Genomic DNA, 21,288 nt, shown 5'->3' with positions numbered 1-21,288 from the left:
TCTGGGCCAGAGAGTAACTCTGCAGTCCCCAGGTCCAAAGTGTGTACAATCCTCATCCACAGAATGCGGGTGCAAATCTGCTCTTAGCCAAAAGCAAGGACAAGAAACAGAGCAGCTTTGAGGGAGTGCTCCTTCAAAACACCACATCCCAAGGATTCAAAAGGGGGTACAGAGATAGCTTTCAGAACCAGTGCCAAGTCTCACAGTGGCATTGAAGGCGGGCATGAGAATGTACATGGGCACTTTGAGAATGTACGCGGGGCTAAAGTCAGCCCGAAGGGAGGAACTGAATACTTGTATGCTGTGCCCTCAAACGAAAATCTCAGGAAGCACCTGTGGAGCATTGAGTCCCCCATTTCTCTTGGGCACCACAAAATAGTGTCTGTTAAACCCACTTTCCAGCTTGCTCGGAGGGACTAATCTCCACCGAATGGAAACACACTCCTAGATATGTTATAGACTGACTCGGGGTGAACACACTCTTTTGCATATTCACATCCAGTCCTAAGGACTCTAGATGGTGAAGCAGCATGTTCATATGACTGATAAGCACATCTCTTGAATGGGCTTTATACTGTCCGCAAGCTTGTCAGTATTTACATGCAATTTGCATAAGTAGGAACAATTGACCAGTTTTGTCACAGTGTTTAGTTGTCGTGCCCTAGACTGTCTACTTGATGGCACTCTCCATTTCCACTGCACATGCTATAAACTCTATATCCCACAGTCCTTTTTTCAGTCTTCTCTGTAATGATTATCATCAGCTGTAGGTCATTTACTCGTTAGCTCATCAGTATTTATACCATGCTCACTTTGTCTTTTGTTGCTGCAGTATTGGACATGTTACGTTGTGTTTCAGTTCCCCTGTCTCTATGGATTACTTTTCGGCTGTTTTGCCTTTTGCGTTGTTTTTGGATTATTGTTTGACCACTATTGTTAAACTGCACTTGGATCTATTTTGTTGTCCCAGAGACATTTCATGACAGAATACTGCAGCCAGTTCTAGATCCAGCAGTTTTGTTTTTGTTTAGTTTTTTTCTCCTTCATTGGGAGTATGGACATTCGGATTACCCCTCCTGCCACCAGGAAGGAGCGAATGGCCAACTAGAACACTTTTGCAGGGATTTTCCTATCAGCCCTGGCCTTCTGACTCTCACTGAGAAGCGAAGGGCGAGAAAGAGGACGGCACTTAAGTTGACTCTGGTGGTCCGGTGGTCCTGGAGGACCCGACTCCGGTGGTCTTAAGTCCGGTGGTCCCGAAGGACCCCACTCTGGTTGGGTCACATGTTGCTACTGAGCTGCCCAATTTCATGGTGTCTGTGGTAATCAAGAAGGCCATCTTTGCCTTTAACCTCTTGGCTGTTCTACGAGCATGGCCTGCTTTAGAGTCCACTCCAGTCCAGGAGTCTTCAGAATCCACTCCAGAACCTGTTCCAGTCGGGGAGAATTCAGAGTCCACTCCAGAATCTGCTCCAGATCCCACTCCAGTCAAGGAGTCCTCAGAGACCACTTTAGAGCCTGCTGCTGGCCTAGAGGCAGCCCTGCCGGCCCTGCCCTGGCCTCCTGCCGTGCCGGCCCTGCCCTGGCCTCCTGGCCTCCTGCCCTGCCGGCCCCACCCTGGCCTCTTGCTCTGCCACCCCGTCCTGGCACACTTGTCTTCCTCTGCCTCCAGGCCCTCTTCCGCTAAACGGGCCTGGCCCGCCATCCCTCCCCCTGATCCGCCTCTTTTGCACCTCCCTCCTGAACTTTTGTGTTTTCTGGTGGAGCGTCTAATATCCGCTCCTACAGTGTTTAGTTGTCGTGCTCTAGACTGTCTACTTGATGGCACTCTCCGTTTCCACTGCACATGCTATGAACTCTATTTCTTTGTCCTTTGTTCAGTCTTCTCTGTACTGATTATCATCAGCTGTAGGTCATTTACTCGTTAGCTCATCAGTATTTATACCATGCTCACTTTGTCTTTTGTTGCTGCAGCATTGGACATGTTACGTTGTGTTTCTGTTGCCCTGTCTCTATGGATTACTTTTCGCCTGTTTTGCCTTTTGCGTTGTTTTTGAAGCAGTGTTGGGGGTAACACTGAAGCTGTAGCACACTGAAGCTGTAGCTCATCAGCAGTGTTGGGGGTAACGCATTACAAGTAACGCAAGTTACTTAATAATATTACTTCTTTCAAGTAGCTAGTAAAGTAACGCATTACTTTTGAATTTCTAAGAAATTTATTGATTGACAAGTCTCCTGTGGGGAAACTGGGAGTAAACAGGATGTTACTGTATTTTAGAATAAATGTGAACATGCATTAATTCATCTCACTCACAAAAAAACTGATTCAATATTCCTCAAAATTAATAAAAACAGTGAAATGCAAACTCAGAATATGACGCAACCCTGCAAAAATTAAATATGTTTAAATAAAATAAATATCCTTTATGCATTTCATCCCATTTTATTAACCAGTGTCTTTGCTGCTGACCTTCGATGATGCAGTTCAGCCATACTAATAAGCAAAGATTACTTTAGATAAACTAACATATGTGCTTCATTTTTTTTTATAGCTGAAGAGTGATCTCCTGCATAAATGTACTTTTCTTTCAACCTGAGGTGAATTCATTTCACTTTTGGTGTAAAAGGGCTTTTACATTAGAATTGTTTTATATTAAAAACAAAGAAGCAAGTCCTGCCCAGATTTAAAAAGTAACGCAAAAGTAATGCAAAAGTAATGTAATGCATTACTTTCCATAAAAAGTAACTAAGTAACATAATTAGTTACTTTTCCAGGGAGTAACGCAAAATTGTAATGCATTACTTGTAAAAGAAACTTTCCCAACACTGCTCATCAGTATTTATACCATGGTCACTTTGTCTTTTGTTGCTGCAGTATTGGACATGTTACGTTGTGTTTCTGTTGCCCTGTCTCTATGGATTACTTTTCACCTATGTTTTGCCTTTTGCGTTGTTTTTGGATTATTGTTTGACCACTATTATTAAACTGCACTTGGATCTATTTTGTTCTCCCGGAGTCATTCCATGACAAGTTTATTGAACTAGCATTATCCTATAAGGTTTCAGGACATTGAAGATGTGGAGGAGTTCCTACAGCGATTCTCGCAATGTAGAGTGACACTCGACAGGGAACAGTCTGTTATGTTGCTTGATGTTGGAAACAGAAAGAATGAGATAAAGAATGAGATTGCCAACTTATGGCAATCATTATGCAGAATTATTGGCAGATAGTTGACAAAATAGAAAACAAAACAAAACACACAGGTGTTACAATGTATACATCTAGATCTTAAAAATGGAAAATCAATAAAACAGACTTGTTGAACAGCAACAGACTTGACACTCTTTAAAGTGAAATTGAATAGCCAACTAAATATTATTTAATTTCTCTAAAATACTATAAATATATCCCTATACATATTTTATGTAGAATATTTTTGTTTATTTATTATATACTAGACTTACTGGAGGCCAAGCAAAAATTGATGAACTGGGTGTAGACACTAATGGAACACCAATAGGGAACCAAAGAAGAGACCTTTCTCATAAAAAAGGGGATCATGATTCCTTTTCATTTCTTGGCACACAAGTAGGACTTACTATCTAATACCAGTTCTTCAAGGCTCAAAAGATGCAAACACTTTGTATTTTTATGTACATTGGAGCTTGCTATTTTTACTTTAGGGAAAGCAGGCTGTGTTGGCCAAGTTTGTATGAGATGGTACACCTTGTGTGGAAGATTCATCACTTTATCTTAAAGTCTCAAACAGCGCTACAGGCATTGGGAGAAGAGTTTGGCTTATCGATGTGTATTCCATCAGGTGTGAATGGAACACAATGTGTACTATCAAGGTATGGGAACGGCCGGCTTCACAGCATCTCGTTCCCTATTCAGGCAACCAAGGTTACATACATAACCAAGATGTTCCCTTTTATAGGTTCACTTAAATGCTGTGATAGCAGTCGCTATGGGAACGATATACCATAATGCCTTCATGTGGTTATAACTTTTAAGATTATGGCTATTTATAACACAATGAACATATAATGGGCTATATATCTTGACATTGTTTACAATCTGCACAGTATATTTTAAGTGGTTTGGTGTGGAGTGTTATTTGAGTGTTCCCTGTGAGGCTAATATTAATTTTGATGTGAGCTAGACAATAATTTGAACTGAAAAATTTTTTTATATGTTAGGTTACATTTTATTTTGATGCTCCCCTTAGTCTACTGACTACAGTCGACTATAATGAACTTTGCAACTACATGTCAACTAACTCTCAGAGTATTAGTAGGCTTATGTTAAGGTTAGGGTAGGTAGAATGTTGACATACTTGCAAAGTTACTTATAGTCAGTTTATCTGTTGGGGAACCATCAAAATAAAGTGTTAGCACATATTTAGCAGACATACTACTAATACTCCTATGAAAAAATATTATTATAACTATACTTATAATTGGTCACTGATTGCTTTAAGTAAAGTAGCATATGCAAGATGGCAAGATATAAGACTTATAATACATTATAACTATGAGAAATATAATCTATTGTAACTTAAGTGTATGCAACATGTTCATTGTGTGATATAAATTATTATACTCTTAAGCTATAACCACAAATAAGTAAATATTATAATATATTTAAACTGTTCTTATGAATATTCATAAGATGATATAACATATTATAAGGTTTTTCATAATGCATTATAAATTCATTAAGAATACCCTTATAATGTCTTATAAATGTGGGCTTCATAGAAAGTGTTACTAATACTTTTCAGATACTATAACTTAAGTCTACTTTAGCTACTACAACTTAAAACAGTTATTATCCATCTAAAATGGATGCAGTCACCACATAACTAATGTCTGTACTGTCAAAAATGTACAGTAGTCAAAGGGATTTCAAATCAATGGATTTATTAAATAAAAAATAGAAAACATTAAATTCAAGTTAATACAGCTACATATAGCCAAAAATGTAAATGCACAAAAGTACAAAAAAAAAGAAAAAAACAAACAAACAAACAAACAAAAAACAAAAGCAAACAAAGCAATGTAAGATTGTAAGATTTCGTCATGTGAAAGTTGATGTGTGCGAAAGTCTTATCTGTAGTGCATCAATGTCCACAGACTGTCTGTAGCTGAAGGTGGCTGATAGCAAATTAATAATCCAAACTCTTGTAATGAAAACATGACAAACACCAGACTCTTCCTAACCAGGAGCAGTCAAAAATAGTCAAGGCCAGCGGTTCTCAATTCAAGTGCTCGCGCCCCACCATTTTTTGTATGCATCTCTTTTCACGTACAACATTTGTTCTATTCGATTGTAAGTGCCCTGCGAAGTGGACTGGAAATGAGAACCACTGGCCCAGACTATGGTCCCATGTCAAAAAGAAATTTTAAATATAGATTCAAACTGGCCCATGATGTGGTAACCCTATCAATAAAGAGTCCTTCTACAATGCATACAAATACACTTTTTTTTTTAACAGCATAGCATCAGTCTAAACATAGGCCATACATACATGCAACATCTATGCAAAACACATCAGCAATGTACACTTTTAAACAGAAAAAAAAACACAAAAAAAACAACTCCTTACCTTAGACTGGGCTTGAAATGTGCTTAATAAAGGTTACAACTAAACTCTGCAGGAAAGTGGATCTCATGAGTCAGATTTTAGGTTCCCTGCCCTATATGAAACAACAGGTTCTAAAAAAGGTCTCTTTTGGTTTGAGCCATTCAAGTTCAATTGAGTAGCTAAAGAATGGCCAGTCAATGTTGTTTGTATTCTCCTAGTTGCATTACAGGGCTGCATACACAAAACCTGCTTGGGTCCAAAGGATACAAAAGTTGCTCTGGGCCCGAATGGGCTGGCCCACACTGGGCCATCATGGGATTAATGTGGGCAGTCCACTAATGGGGGCTGCTCACAGAGAGCCTGCGGTGAGCCCAAAGCTGTGGGCCTCACCTGGGCAAGCCCGCACTGGGCCTGTTTAGGTTTGGTGTGGGCTGGCCCTAGCCCACTGTGCCTGCAAAAAGCCAGTATGGGCCCCGCAAAGACATGTTTGCAGGGTCAGGCCTAGGCTACAGTAAGACTTTAACCAGCCCTGGGGCAAAGTCCATACAAAAAGGGCTGACAGAAAGGGTCTGCATATCTCCAATTCTCTTGAAGGGCCACCAAAAGAACCGTCTTGAGGGTTAAAAGTTTCTCTGACACAGACTCGAGCAGCTCAAATGGATGGCCTGCGAGGCCTTCCAAACTGATAGATAAATCCCATGAAGGAATTTGTGTCAGGTGGAAAGTTGAGACAACTACAAACAAAACAAAACAAAACAAAACGAAAACATACCATTCTAAAACGTCCTGTAGGAGTTGTGCTTGCATAGGTTCTGCTCAGTTCTCTTCAGTAATATTCTGTAGGTCTGACTCAGCTCAGACTGATAAGACAGTATTGATGCCACTGTTTACAATACACTGTAAGCGCATGCAACAACCCGTTATGGTAAGAGGTGTGATGTTTCCGGACAATGTGCACTGATTTTTCTCAAATCAGACAGACTACCCAAACATTGGAGACGTCTCAAACATGAGCTTGGCATGCCACCACCAGATGTCGCTCTCGCTCTGTCACTTCACACAGACTGTTACACTGCACCCTGGACTACGTATCCCATCACCCATTGCGCTGATTGCGTCAACACCTGTGGCCAATCAGGTACCCTATATAAGCCCCGGACTTTCCCCCTGTTACTCACAGAGTATTGTGGTTTATTGCATTCTGTATCGCGTTGAGTTCCCTAGTTCCCTGTGTTTAGCTTTCTTGCCTGGCCATCTCATTTCGTCTGTCTCGCCATCTGCCTTTTGGACTCTCGCTCGTTTGTTCGGAATACCCCTTCGCCTTGCCCCTCCTTGGATTGCGTTCGCCACGGAATGACCCACGCCTGCTTCTCGGACTATTCTTGTGTCTCGTTCCATATATACCTGTTTGCTGTTGTCTACTCTGCCTGTTCGACCATGTCTTTGTCTCGCCCAATTAATAAAAGCTTGCATTTGGATCCGCTCGCCTCTCATCTCACTCCCCATGTTACACACTCCAAACAAAATGTATATCGGGCATCTTCAGAGATGGGCCTCAAGCAGTCTTTACAGATTCCCTTTACATGTTTTGTAAGTTTTTTTTTCTTGTAAGTTTTTTCTTTCTTGTATTTTCACTTGAAAAAATACTATGCATCAGCGTAGCACACGCACACCATGCCAATGAGACGAGGTGAGATGCACTGTAGTACTTAAAAGCAGATGGTGACCACATACTGACTTCTGTTTTTGATATATCCCCTGGACTGATGTGTGAAAATTGTTCAGTTTATGTTCCTGATGTATGTTCATACAAATTTTTACACGTTTTTTGATGAGTTTACATATGCACTATATGGACAGAAGTGTTGGGACACACCTCTTAATTACTGAATTTTGAGTTACCTAGCCATGCAGTCAGCATTTACAAACATTGTGTAAAAAATGCGTTGTTCTGAAGAGCTCAGTGAATTCAAGAATGGTACTGTGATAGGATGCAACATTTGCAATAAATCTTAGTGAAATTGCATCCCTGATATATATTCCATGGTCAACTGTAAGTATTATTATTGGAAAGTGGAAGCGTTTAGGAACAGCAGCAACTTGAAGTGGAAGACCATGTAAAGTCACAGAGTAGGGCCCTTACTTCCAGTGAAGGAAAATTGCACACTGATTTAGAGTTATTACTTTTCTCCACCTAATCATACATCAACCAGATAGACAGACTCAACCCTTTATTCACTTGCTTTATGAGTCTGCTTTAACTCACGTTACAAGATTATGTAGAAACATTTAAAATGTTATTATTTATTTCGTTTTTAAAATAAATAATCATGTTTTGCCAATGTACAAGTCAATAGAGATGTTCAGGGGAAACACAGTCTGTGGTTTAGGGTCTAGAGGTGTTTAACAGCAGCAGGTATTAATAACTTGCTGTGAGGAGAAATATGTGGGGATAACGAGAGATTTGTTTTAAGCTAAATCGTGAAATGTACAAATACAGTCAAAATAGACAATAAAGGAATAGATTTTTTTTTTTTTTTTGCTTTTTATACATCATTTGAATTAAATGTTCTTATACAAGTGTATATGTAGTACATAATTGGAATTAAATTGGCTAAATGTCAGAACATATCATCAATGTGTTGTGACTAAATTATTATGTGTAAATTACAAGAATATTTTATAACAAGATTTTGATTATTTTGTCAAGGAAAGTATGGACTAAATCATTCTCACAGTAGCACTATTGATATTCATATTTTTATGAAGAGAAAAGGTAACATTTTATAATAAATCCCCCCTCCCATTTCAGACATTCACTTTAATTAATTCACTTTATATTAACTTTATTTCTGTACCAAAGTTTTATAAACTTTTGTCTTATTTCTTTGGTTTGTAAACCATACACTAATGGATTTAGTCCTGGTGGTACTATATGAAACATTATACTAGCTAGTTTTCTGCTTTCAGAGTATTCAGGAAAACGATGGAGAAAAACCATGGTGGCACAGGAAACAAACATGATTATATAAACAGCTATGTGGGTGCTACATGTTTTTAAGGCTTTGCTGTTGAGTGCTTTGTTTTTGCTGGTTATGCATACACTAGCAATCTTGGTATATGTTATAAATACAGACCCAAGTGAGAAGGTAAAAACAATCACAGTATAAATAATTCCAAACACATTATTAACAACCACATTTTCACAGGACAGTTTAAACAATGAGGCATTGTCACAGAAAGGGTTTTCAATTTTAGATCTGCAGCGAGACAGTCGTATAGTGAGACCTAACATAATAGACACTATGAATACTGACAGCCCCCAGGCTGATACTGATAGTTTTACTACCATTTTATTGGTCATTATGGATGTGTATCGCAGTGGATTACATATAGCCACATATCTGTCAAAGGCCATGATCATCAGCACATAGTGGCTTGCGGCTGCAAATATGTGTACAAAATATGCTTGAACAACACACTCCACATACGTCATGTAGCGCTCTGAGGCTTCCCTTAAAATATCCTGCAGTAAGCGTGGCAACATGACAGTGGTCCCTAGTATATCGTTCACTGGCAAGTTGCAAAACAGAAAATGCATAGGGTGATGCAGATTTTTATCTGTTGAGATGAGTATTATAAGTCCAATGTTACATCCCATTGCAAATACATAAACCAACAGAAGCAGGATGAAAATGGGATAAGCGGACTGAGGTGTAACTTTTAATCCTTCCACGAGAAGAATGTTGTTTGTGAATGTCAGATTGTCCATTAGTTGCTCTACAGAAAACCTGTAAACAGTATCAAACAGACTGGTCAACATCAGTAATAGCATAGTTTATATGTTGTATATGATTATACAAAAAATATGTGAAACGTTGTAAGCTGTAAAATCTAACTATAACATCATATTTGATAGCATATTCTGTGTTTGATTTCCATTTAAAGTCTGTAAAAGTGTGGGTAAAATTTAAGTCTTTATATTTTGTAAATCACAAACAGTCTGAATTAATTGGCACACATTTAAAATAATAACCAATTATAATAACACAATCACTACATAGTAAATTAAACCAAGGAACCTGGACTTTGTTGTAGTTATAAAGTAAAATAATACCTTGTATGAAGTATTGTTTTGTTTTGTCTAGATGGTTGACAGATTGCTTCAAGTTGTCAAGTTATCTGATTGATTAGCAGCCTCTATCAGTTACAGAAGCTTAAACTTAATTTCTCTGAATAATCTTTACATGCTTTTTGCCTTTAAATATGTGGTTCAAAGAGCTGTGACACTGTTATAACCCAAGAGAGGATTGACATGGCCAAGTTGTTACCATGAACACAGCCAATGAAACTGCAGTGGTATTGTTTAGTTGCAATGGTTTTAGCTGTAGTTACCTGTAGAGGCCATATGTCTGAGTTTGTTCTAAGTCTGGCTTATTAGTGTGGTTCAGTTATCTCCTGCTGGTAGATTGGTAAACACACCTTATGTGTCAGGAATCTGCAAGGAATGGGACCCAGATGCAAATTATCAGACAAAGGTGATTTTATTAACAAGACGTAGACTACCACAGCAGGGAGAATGAGGAGTGAAACAGTCCAAACAGAGGGGCAGGGCAGACAACAATACGGGCAGGAGGGGTGACCCCAGAGACTGTCAGAGATGGCAACGGTCTTAGGCACAGAGAAGGCAGCTCCAGAGGAAGAACTAGGCAGGAACACAGGGAACCCGTAGCTTGAAGAGAAACTGTTGTCACACAGACTAGTCGCCAGATAGGGACTACCAGAACCAGAGATTGACACGTTACAGAGGAGAGCTACTTCCAGGCAGAAGGGGTCAGTGGCCAGGGAATCTGGATAAGGGCAGGGCAGGACAAAACACAATAACAAAGAAGACAAGACTAAAGACAACACAACGACACAAGACAGACAATAGAGAACAGAAAGAGAGCAAAGGCAATAAACAACCAAATCTAACTAAAGAAGGAATCTAAGAGTAAAAACAAAGTCAAGATCCAAAAGGGGTTGGAACTGCAAAAACAAGGGCAAAAGAAATACTAAATCAAGGGAAACAGCTTATAAATAGATTACAATGCACAAAATGAAAAGAACAAGAACTAGATGAAACTAGAGGAGACAGAGGAAACGAGAAAACAAAATAACTAGATAAGATATCCAAAATGGCTTGAAAAAGATCAAAATAACTTGAGCAAGATTAAAGGATATATTCTGGACCAAGAAACAGGTAAAAACCAAACAAACCAGCTGAGACACAAGGGAAAGGAACCCAATATATGGAGCAGCACACACACGAGGACCAGGTGCAGACAATCAAGCAGACAAGGGCTAAACAAGGGGGCGTGACCAGGGGAAACAAGGAGGTGGGACAAGAGGAGCACGTGGCAGACACAAACAAAGACAGAACCATGTGCTTAGACACAAAACAAACAGAGAAACGTTGAACAAAGACAAGGCAGTCAGGGCAGGATCCTCACATTATGGGGCTGAAAATTATCTTTTTCTTCTGAGAATTCCGAGGAAGTGTTTGGCTCATTCTGAAGTTTCTGTAGATGCGTGTGTTTTTCCAGTTAACCTTAATATTATTTCAAAATTTGAGGATCTGTGTTGATTCACAATGTGTATTGTAGGGGAGTATTGCTGCACAAAAATTACAGTTTGATATTGCAGCAAACTAGCTCAAAAGGGGAAGTATGTGTAATTAATTATAACAGGTTAATAATCGACAATATTAAGATCAAATTTCAGAATTAACTGTACACAGCAAATTTTGAAGTGTTAAATTCACACTCACAGTGTGAAAAATAACACTTAGTCAGTGTTTATATACGTCCACACTGAACAGTTAAACTTACACTTTAAATAGTGTTACTTTTTTAACACCTGCATAGAGTTAAAAAAGCACTGCAAGTGTTAATTATTAACACCATTAGCGTGTAGTAAGCTCCATTTACACAAGTTAGTGTTGAAACTACGCTAGGGGTGTCAATATTTTAACACCAAAAGAGTTATTTTTAACACTAATATAAGTGTTAATACAAACCCTGAATGAATTTTTTTTTTTTTTTTTTTTTTTTTGCCTAAAACTACATGTGCATTTAATAAAATAAGTCAACACACTGTATCAGTTTGAACTTTTATTTTCAAACTCTAAGCACAATTAAACCAACATAAAGTATGGTACAACATATTCACCATCAACTTGCCCATATAAACTCTGCAGATCAAAAGGCCTGAAGAACTTCAAACAATTGGCTCTTAAAAGTTCACTTGACTCACAGTATCTCTGTACTTTAAATGCATGGTGATGTTCTGAAAAATGTTCCGTCAAAAGTTTGTTGGCAATAAAATACACAGTGTTATCAATTAAATGTATTTTCTGAATCTGACTGAAAACAGGAATTTCATCCTCAATTTCATTGCATACAATCAAGTCTTGTCTATATTCTGTCCCATCTATTTTAACCCAGTTCATGGAACGCATGTTTGCTTGTATGGGATTCTCTAGCATTCCTGCCAACATTTCACCATTTTGAACATTATCCCAACAGAACGTTTTCATTGGTCCACACTCAACTTGACTCAGTGGTGTTGTTTCCCAAAGATAGCCTATTAACATTTGATGACTTTTTGCCAGAGATTTGGTGATGTTTTTAAAATTCTTTAGTGTATTCTTAAAAACCTTATGCTTACCCTGGTGAAAAAACCAGCATATGCTGGTAGATATGTTTTGATGCTGGAATGCTGGTTAGGTAGGTTTTGATGCTGGTTTAAGCTGGTCCTTTGCTGGTTTAAGCTGGTCCTTTGCTGGTTTTTGCTGGTCATGTTGCTGGTCAAGGACCAGCATGAACCAGCAAAGGACCAGCACAAACCAACAAAGGACCAGCTTAAACCAGCATCAAAACCTACCTAACCAGCATCCCAGCATCAAAACATACCTACCAGCATATGCTGTTTTTTTCACCAGGGTAGCCTCGTACCGCAAGCTCCACATGTGCACTAACGGACCAATTTTGCGAATGCAGGTGGCATAATGGATCATATAATGGTGTTTGGGTAGAAGGTTTTTGTGTGGATACATCTCTTTAAACAATTCATGGTGCTCAATTATCAAGTGCTTCAGGAGAACAGTCATACCTTTCGAAATACATGGGGACAAAACCAGGTTTAGAATTTGCAGTAAGAGCAAGAGCAAATGCCAATATTTATCTCCTAGAAGTACAGTATCACCAAAGAGCAATGGAACATTTTTGATTAAACAGAGTGCCTGGATAGAGTTTAGCCCTAAGCTATTTCCACTTTGTTCCAAATTCACCTGTGTATGACGATTTGTTCTCTTTAAATATCCATAATCATATGAATATATTCTGGAGAACAATTCATTCTGTGTAACAAATTTTTCTGAAAGATACTGAAACAGTAATTTCGTTTCAAATTGCACAACTCCTTCAAGGAGGTCATGCATCACATCTAAAGAACAGTTGTGGCAAACATGAAAATACTGCAAACTATTCAGTGTTGAATGTTTTTTGAGGCCATGTGTTGACTTTAATTGAGGATCAGATTCCAACTCACTGCAATGCTGTTCATAAACTGTACGGTCACGCAAAACAACCCTATAGCAGAATTAATATTACAAATATTTTGACTGTTAGTCCACCAAGCAGACAGTATGATCAATTATCTAGGAAAGGTTATCTTCCTGGCAAAGGAAAAAATATACAGTACTAGCAGTAACTTAAAGCATATAGCAAGAACAATGTTTTAGTGACACTGAACTGTAAGCAGCAAACGCAAAGACAACCAATCGTGAATGTAAGGGGTTTAATAAATGAAACTACATAACATATGTAACATACAGCTAAACTAAGCAAAACAAATACATTGATAATGAAAGAAAGCATGGTAAGAGAGAAGAACAAAGAATGGCAGTATTTAAAAAAAAATAAAATAAAATCACCTTAATAAAAGTGTCAAAAAAAAAAAAAACTTAATAGTTGACATAGTTCTTTGCTATGGCTTTGTTGATGAGCAAGAGTCCAGATGTATGAAGGGAATGGAGATTTTTGGTGAGTTTGTTAGGGGTGAACAAGGGTTCTTTTGAAGATTAGATGATCCACAGGGAATTGACAAAGTTGAAAATAAAAGATAGTAATGATAATAAAAGGAAAATGAGTCTTGAAGAGTGTTTGTCTCAAAGGGACTGAGCACTGATGGGTCTTTTTTTTACCTCCCTACCAGCCCATTAATGGTGGACTGATCAATGCAGAGATGCAAATTTTGAGTGGGAAATTAGCAAGACACAAGAGCAGCCAAGTAAACAGGCGAGGGTCAAGTGACGGCGAACGTAATCCAGGGGACGAAGTAAATGGGTAATCCAATAGACAGGCTACCCAGATAGCAAGCACACTCTGTCCTATTCCGGCTGAAATGCGGCACTGTCGGCTTAGTGTCGACATCGGTGAGAAAATAACTGTCCAGATCCGCGCCGACGCTACAAAACACTTCTGGCTGACAGACAGCTTTTTCTCTCTGGGCTGATCTCGGCTGAAAGCTGTAGTATATGCAGCAGGTCCACACTCAGTGTAGTTGCGTGAATTTTCGGCACCAGTTCATTTTGTCACAGGTGGCCCACTGTTAGAACGACGGGACTCGTCCGACTGAAAAAAAATAATAATAACGTTTTGGTGGTCATCCTGAGGAAGAGACCATTTTATTTTTGGGAGGAAATGATCAGCTCCAAAAAGGTAACCAATTTAATTTGTTTAATGTTCAGTAGTGTTGTTTCATAGACATGTTAAAAAGAATTGTTTTTAGTATAATTTGGTAGCCTATGCCATTATAGTTTTTTAACTTTAGATTTTTTTGCTCAAATTCTGTTGGTCTTTTGATTTAATCATCTTTGTAGGATACAGAAGGCACTGTACATTTTAATACACAAGCTGATTTGTGACTGGCCTGGATGATGACATCACTGTTTTCTGCATGATTATGATTATCATCATTATTATTATTGTAATAATAGAGTAAATATAATTTACATAGTATTTTATGGTTTAAAAGTGTTGTTAATGTTTGTATTGTAGTGTATTTGTTCATTGTTAATACATATTTATATTAAAGTGTATTTGGCAATTGGGCCGAGGAACCAGCCATATGTGGGCCGGAACTGAAGCAAGGGTTTGGCCCAGAAGTGAGCCAGACAAATTTTGCTATCTGGGTATGGTCCAAACGAGTGGCATAACAGAGTCAGAAAAGGCAAGACAAAGAGATAATAGAAGACAGGCAGGTGATCAAGATCCAGACAATAACTGAGATGAGGTTAAACTAGAACTAGAAACTAGGAACAAGATACTAAAACATGGAACCGGCTCCGTAAAGTTGCCATCACTGACAGAGGGATAAGCGCAAACAATACTCTGCCCTGAACGGTGGTTAGGGCCTCATATTTAAAGTGTGTGTGATTGGCTGTAGGTAAGTAAGTAATCAGTGCAATGGAACATGGGAAATATAGTCCAGGGTGACATGTAACAGTCTGTGTGGTGTGAATGTCAATATATTTGGAAGACAACCTCTGGTGGCGAACAGACGGAAGACCACAGAAAGAATTCGTGACAATAATGACCTCTGAACAAGATGTTGAATCTAGACATGCTGGCATCAGGCTAATTTCATTGAAAAAGTGCATTGGCTATTTAACAATAGTGAAATACAGACTTGTTGCTGTCAGGATAATCCTTCATGCAAAATGGAAATACTTGCATGGATTTATAACATTCACATTTAAATATTCATCCGCAAAATGCAAGTTGTGTGTTGAGGAAAATACATCTCCCCTAGTGAGATACCCCTAGTGTATTTGTGATGTATCACAGTTGTTAAATTTAGGGCTTCAACAAGAAGTAATCAATATAATTGATAATGAAAGTAATCAACAACAAAATCCATTACTGATTAACTAGGTCTGTGCTTATTTAGTGATTGTCTGTTTTACTATTAAAGTTCTGTTTTACTATTAGTGAATAGCGTCTTGCTTTGGACAATATGAAAAATTAAAACTAGCAAGTCACAGAGAGATCCTCTGCACTAACAGAACATAATCCAAGCTGCCAAAAACTTGAGAATTTTCATTTTAATGTCACATGTGCCCTGTTTTGTATGTGGACTTTTAGTTTGTAGTACTCTATGTAGTACGTTCGCTGGCGGACGTTCGGAGGACGTCAGTATTTGGTCCGCTTTGCAACATCAAATGAGCTTGTGATCGAGTGACGTCACTTAGGGTACGCGCATGTATCCGTGGCAACGCATAGCTGGTGAGTGACAGTCAACGGTCACGGTAATTTCCTCAGACACGGCCTTGAGTTTTCACTTTCGTCCGGTCGAAAAAGTATTTATACTTTTATACTTGTAGACATTAGGTACCGTAACCACTGCGTATCTCATAATACTTACATTTTATGAAAAGTTTACCTTTTAAAACGTTTGCTGAGGCTGTCCGTCGTGTACGGCTGCTGGCCGTTAGCCTACATAAACACTTTCGAAGCTAACGTTAGCATGTAAAGCTGAAACGATTAAACGTATACAATATTGACAGATTGTTGAAGTTGAATAACTTGAATATTGAATTTCCATATGGTAAAAACACACACTCATATCCCATATCTGTCACATTCGGAGGAAGAAGAGAGAGAGAATATCATTCCAATCGTATATTTATTCACCAAACTGAAGAAACAGCAAATGTAAACAAAAGCAGGTGCACATCAAACATTGGAACGCAAAGGCAGCCGTGCTGCACGAAAAAAGAGTTCGTGATGGAAGCTGTTAGAGTGGAATACCAGTACAGCAATCACTGACAAGGTCCTGGAGGTAAGTTCCCACTGTGAGTAACTCTGAACGTCAACTAGGTTAAAAGCAGTTCACAAAGTTCACTTCCCTTTGATAGAGTGTGGAGAGCAGAAGCAATCCCTCGATGATAACGTGCAGACAGACAGAACGGGAGCTGAGGAAACATCCAGGTAGTAACCTCGAGACCAGCCGACGAGTGGCTTCCTGAGGTGAGTATATGAAGGGTGAGCAATCAGTGTCCACAGGTGTGTTGCATTAGTACTCAGGTGAGGGTGCTCGTGCTGATTGCGTGCTGGGAACTGGTGACGGTGTGACAGTACCCCCTCCCCCACGGGTGACTCCTGACACCCGAGACCGACGACGGGGACGACCACGACCTCTGGGAGCGGGTCGGTCCGGATGACGATGATGGAAGTCGTGGAGGAGAGAGGGGTCCAAGACGTCATCTCGGTTGACCCACGTTCTCTCCTCTGGGACCATACCCCTCCCAGTCGACTAAGTACTGGAGTCGGCCACCCCGTCGCCGAGAGTCAAGGATCTCCTGGACCCGGTAGATGTTGTCACCATGGATCTCGGGTGGCGAGGGGGGAGGGGCCGGCTCGTGCTCTGTGGAGGAAGGAGAGACAGGTTCAGTGTAAGGTTTCAACAGGGATACGTGAAAGGATGGTGCGATTCTGTAGTGATCGGGGAGTTTGAGCCGGTAGGTTACTGGATTGATTTGGGTCAGAACTGGGAATGGACCAATGTAACGTGGGCTTAGTTTTCTACAGGGTAGACGGAGACGAATGTCCCGGGTGGACAGCCAGACTAAGTCTCCAGGTTGATACTCATGAGCATGAGTTCGACGAGTGTCTGCTTGATCTTTGTGTCTGCGAATAGCTCGTTGCAGGTGAGCATGCGCTGCGTTCCAGACCTGCTCACTTTCCCGAAACCACCGGTCCACTGCTGGCACATCAGAAGGCTCTTCTGCCCATGGAAAGAGAGGGGGTTGAAACCCCAGCACGCACTGAAATGGAGTTAAACCAGTGGTCTCTTGTCGCAGAGAATTTTGGGCGTACTCCGCCCAGGGTAAAAACTGACTCCATGTCTCTTGGTGATTTGAACAGTAGACTCGAAGAAATCTGCACAGTTCTTGAATTTTCCTTTCTGATTGGCCATTAGTTTGGGGATGGTACCCAGAGGACAAACTTACTGACACCCCCAGCAGGTTGAAGAACTCTCACCACACACGTGAAATAAATTGGGGTCCACGGTCTGACACTATGTCTTCTGGTAGGCCGAAGTGTCGGAAGACATGGTGAAATAGAGCCTCTGCAGTCTCTAGGGCGGTTGGAAGCCCTTTCAGAGGAACAAACTTGCAGGCCTTTGAGAAACGATCTACGACCACTAGGATGGTGGTGAAACCTTTTGATGGGGGCAGATCAGTGGCAAAGTCAACTCCAAGGTGAGTCCAGGGACGGTGAGGCACGGGAAGTGGAAGTAATTTTCCCTCAGGTAAGTGATGAGGTGTGGTAGACATGGCACAGATTGAGCATCCTTGCACAAAACGTTTCACATCACCTGCCATACGGGGCCACCAGTATTTCTGCTCGAGCAAAGCAAGGGTACGGCGTTGTCCAGGGTGGCCAGAGCCTGGCACCGTGTGCGCTGACTCCAGCAGTTGATGACGGGAGCTCTGGTGGCACATAGGTTTTGGTTGCAGGTGTGTCTGGTGGAGCAGGGTTAGTCCGTGCAGCCTGCTGGATTTGTTCATCTATGGACCATTGAATGGGGCCTAGAAACATTGATTCTGGTAGGATGGGTTCTGGTGATTCTGTGATCGGATCAGGTTGATGTAACCGGGATAGGCCGTCAGCTCTGGAGTTCTTGGAGCCTGGGCGGTAGGATATCTTGAATTGAAAGCGGTGGAAAAACAGTGACCAGCGAGCTTGACGGGGGTTAAGGCGTTTTGCAGAACGGAGATATTGCAGGTTTTTATGATCCGTAATAACTAGGAAGGGGTGTTTGGCCCCTTCAAGCCAGTGTCTCCACTCCTCCAGAGCTAGTTTTACTGCTAGCAGTTCTCGATCGCCAATGGAGTAGTTTTGTTCTGCGGTTGTCAATTTTTTGGAGAAGTAGGCACAAGGATGGATTACAGGAGGTTTACCCGTGGCTTGTGACAGTACGGCCCCAACTCCTAAGTTAGCGGCGTCTACTTCAACAATAAAAGGAAGGTCGGGATTCGGATGGCGGAGGATAGGAGCTGAGGTGAAGGCTTCCTTAAGCCACTGGAAGGAAGTTTCGGCGGCAGGGGTCCAGGTAAGAGTCTTTTTTGTACCTCGAAGAAGTGACGTTAGAGCAGCTGAAAGAAGACTGTAGTTCTTTATAAATCTACGATAAAAATTAGCAAACCCCAGAAATCTCTGCATTTCTTTGACTGTTTGAGGTTGAGGCCACTCAGCTACTGCTTGGACTTTTTTCTGGTCCATTTGTACTCTGTCCGAAGTGATGATATAGCCCAGGAACTGCACGGTGGTCAGGTTAAACTCACATTTCTCAGCCTTGAGGAGAAGATGTTGTTTCCGGAGACTCTGCAGCACTCTCTTGACATGGTGGAAGTGTTCCTTGGGGTTGCGTGAGTAGATGAGTATATCATCAATATAGATGACGACAAATTGGTGGAGCATGTCCCGGAAGATCTCGTTGCAATGGCGATGAGGGGGGAGTTGAGTAGCTGCCTCTTTGCTGAAAACATTGTGGAAGTCAGAATACTCAGGTGGGATTTTGACAACGGTGGGAACGTTGGGACTCTCCACTGAGGTGGAGCAGACACTCAAGGTAGGTCGCGTTGGTACATCTCTGAGACAGGACAGTTGACACCTCTCACTCCAGCGTTGGATTTCACCGCTCTGCCAGTTGATATATGGAGCGTGCTGAATGAGCCAGGGTCGACCCAACACAACATCCACGATGGATTTCTGTAAGACGACGAGAGTTAAGTGCTCATGATGAAAACATCCCATTCTTAGCTCCAGCTCAGGTGTTCGCCAACACACTCTCCCATCCTCCAGCGGATGTCCCTGGATGGTGGTAATCTGGTACGGTGTGGCACAAGTTTGGCTGGGCAAGCGGTATCTCTCCAGACAGCGGGAGGAGATAAAATTCCCAGACGCTCCGGAGTCCACCAACACCTTAACTGAGACGGCAGATGATCCAGAAATCAGGGAAGCATTTATGTGTGGAATGGATGCTACTGAGGGAGTAAGTTGAATGGCACTCATCGATTTGCGTGGCGGACGTACAGGACAGGTGGAGAGCAGATGATCCTTAGATCCACAATATAGACATAAGCCTAGTTGGATGCGTCGATTTCGCTCAGCGGGTGAGAGGTGGAATGAATCGACTTGCATCGGTTCCTCGTCGGCATCGGCAGGTGAAGGTAAGAGTGCAGAGCAAGTACGTGCAAGTGAGTCAACTTTACAGGCGGAGAGGTGCTGAGAGATCTGAATAGCTTTCCGGATGAACATCTCCAAACCAGCAGTGTCGTCGTAGATGGCCATTTGCTGTTTGAGACGAGGCTGTAAACCACGACGATAGGCTGCCAGCAACGCCGTCTCATTCCATCCACTGGTGGCTGCGAGAGATCTGAAATGCAAAGTGTATTCATGAATAGAAGAGGAGGTTTGGCGTAGACGGAGGAGTTCCTCGTGAACGGATACTTCCGTGATCGCCCAAAGGACATACTGGCCAAACACTTCACGAAAGCGTGAAATAAAAGCCTCCAGTGAACTTAGAGCCGGGCTTTTTGAGCTCCAGATCGCTTCCGCCCATTGTAGAGCACGACCAGAGAGCAAGGACACAATGAACGCCACCTTAGCACGTTCGTTGGAGAAAAGATGAGAGTTAGAGTCTATATAAAGTGAACATTGTAAAAGAAATCGTTTGCATAGTTCAGGTTCACCGGCATAGATGCGTGGTTTGGCTACTGGATTGCTGGTGGGAGGAGAGCGAGTAAGCGGAAGCAATGTCTCTCGCAGTGCTTGGACCATGCTGGCGAATGGGTCCTCGTTTGTAGCTGCTGTCGGGAGCTCCATGTGCTCAACTCGTTTGTGATATTAGGGCTGGTCTTCTGTCACATTCGGAGGAAGAAGAGAGAGAGAATATCATTCCAATCGTATATTTATTCACCAAACTGAAGAAACAGCAAATGTAAACAAAAGCAGGTGCACATCAAACATTGGAACGCAAAGGCAGCCGTGCTGCACGAAAAAAGAGTTTGTGATGGAAGCTGTTAGAGTGGAATACCAGTACAGCAATCACTGACAAGGTCCTGGAGGTAAGTTCCCACTGTGAGTAACTCTGAACATCAACTAGGTTAAAAGCAGTTCACAAAGTTCACTTCCCTTTGATAGAGTGTGGAGAGCAGAAGCAATCCCTCGATGATAACGTGCAGACAGACAGAACGGGAGCTGAGGAAACATCCAGGTAGTAACCTCGAGACCAGCCGACGAGTGGCTTCCTGAGGTGAGTATATGAAGGGTGAGCAATCAGTGTCCACAGGTGTGTTGCATTAGTACTCAGGTGAGGGTGCTCGTGCTGATTGCGTGCTGGGAACTGGTGACGGTGTGACAATATCCTAGCAAATGGACGTTGCGAACATCCTATTAGGTCCGCATTTGGTCCGCTTTGTAACATTCGCTGTGTATTATCTAAGCGATCTGTGTGTGCTTCGAGTCAGTCAGTTTTTTTAAACAAGTTTATATAATGCTTTTATATAATGACATTATTATTATTGTTAAATAATAAGGCATAAGTTTACAGTGATTGAAATTTCAACACTACATAGAAATTTCAACAC

General features: G+C 41.1%; 1 protein-coding gene across 1 annotated transcript; it reads right to left on the bottom strand.

Annotated features, from left to right (window-relative positions):
• Nucleotides 1-8,418: 8,418 nt before the first annotated feature.
• LOC127152703 (olfactory receptor 146-like) lies at nucleotides 8,419-9,811 on the bottom strand. The gene is made up of 2 exons (XM_051093519.1): nucleotides 9,706-9,811; nucleotides 8,419-9,379 (listed from the first exon to the last, which is right to left on the bottom strand). The coding sequence occupies exon 2, from the start codon at nucleotides 9,358-9,360 to the stop codon at nucleotides 8,419-8,421; it is 942 nt and encodes a 313-aa protein (XP_050949476.1). The 5' UTR covers nucleotides 9,361-9,379; nucleotides 9,706-9,811.
• Between the last annotated feature and the right edge of the window lie 11,477 nt (nucleotides 9,812-21,288).

Source organism: Labeo rohita, chromosome 21, assembly GCF_022985175.1.
Source record: "Labeo rohita strain BAU-BD-2019 chromosome 21, IGBB_LRoh.1.0, whole genome shotgun sequence".
In the NCBI taxonomy this organism is placed as follows: Eukaryota; Metazoa; Chordata; class Actinopteri; order Cypriniformes; family Cyprinidae; genus Labeo; species Labeo rohita.
The sequence above is the reverse complement of the archived record's forward strand: the minus strand, read 5'-3'. Positions and strand labels throughout refer to the sequence as shown.

Coding starts and splice junctions, on each gene's coding strand:
- LOC127152703 (XM_051093519.1), bottom strand. CDS start 9,360: ATGGACAATCTGACATTCACAAACAACATTCTTCTCGTGGAAGGATTA.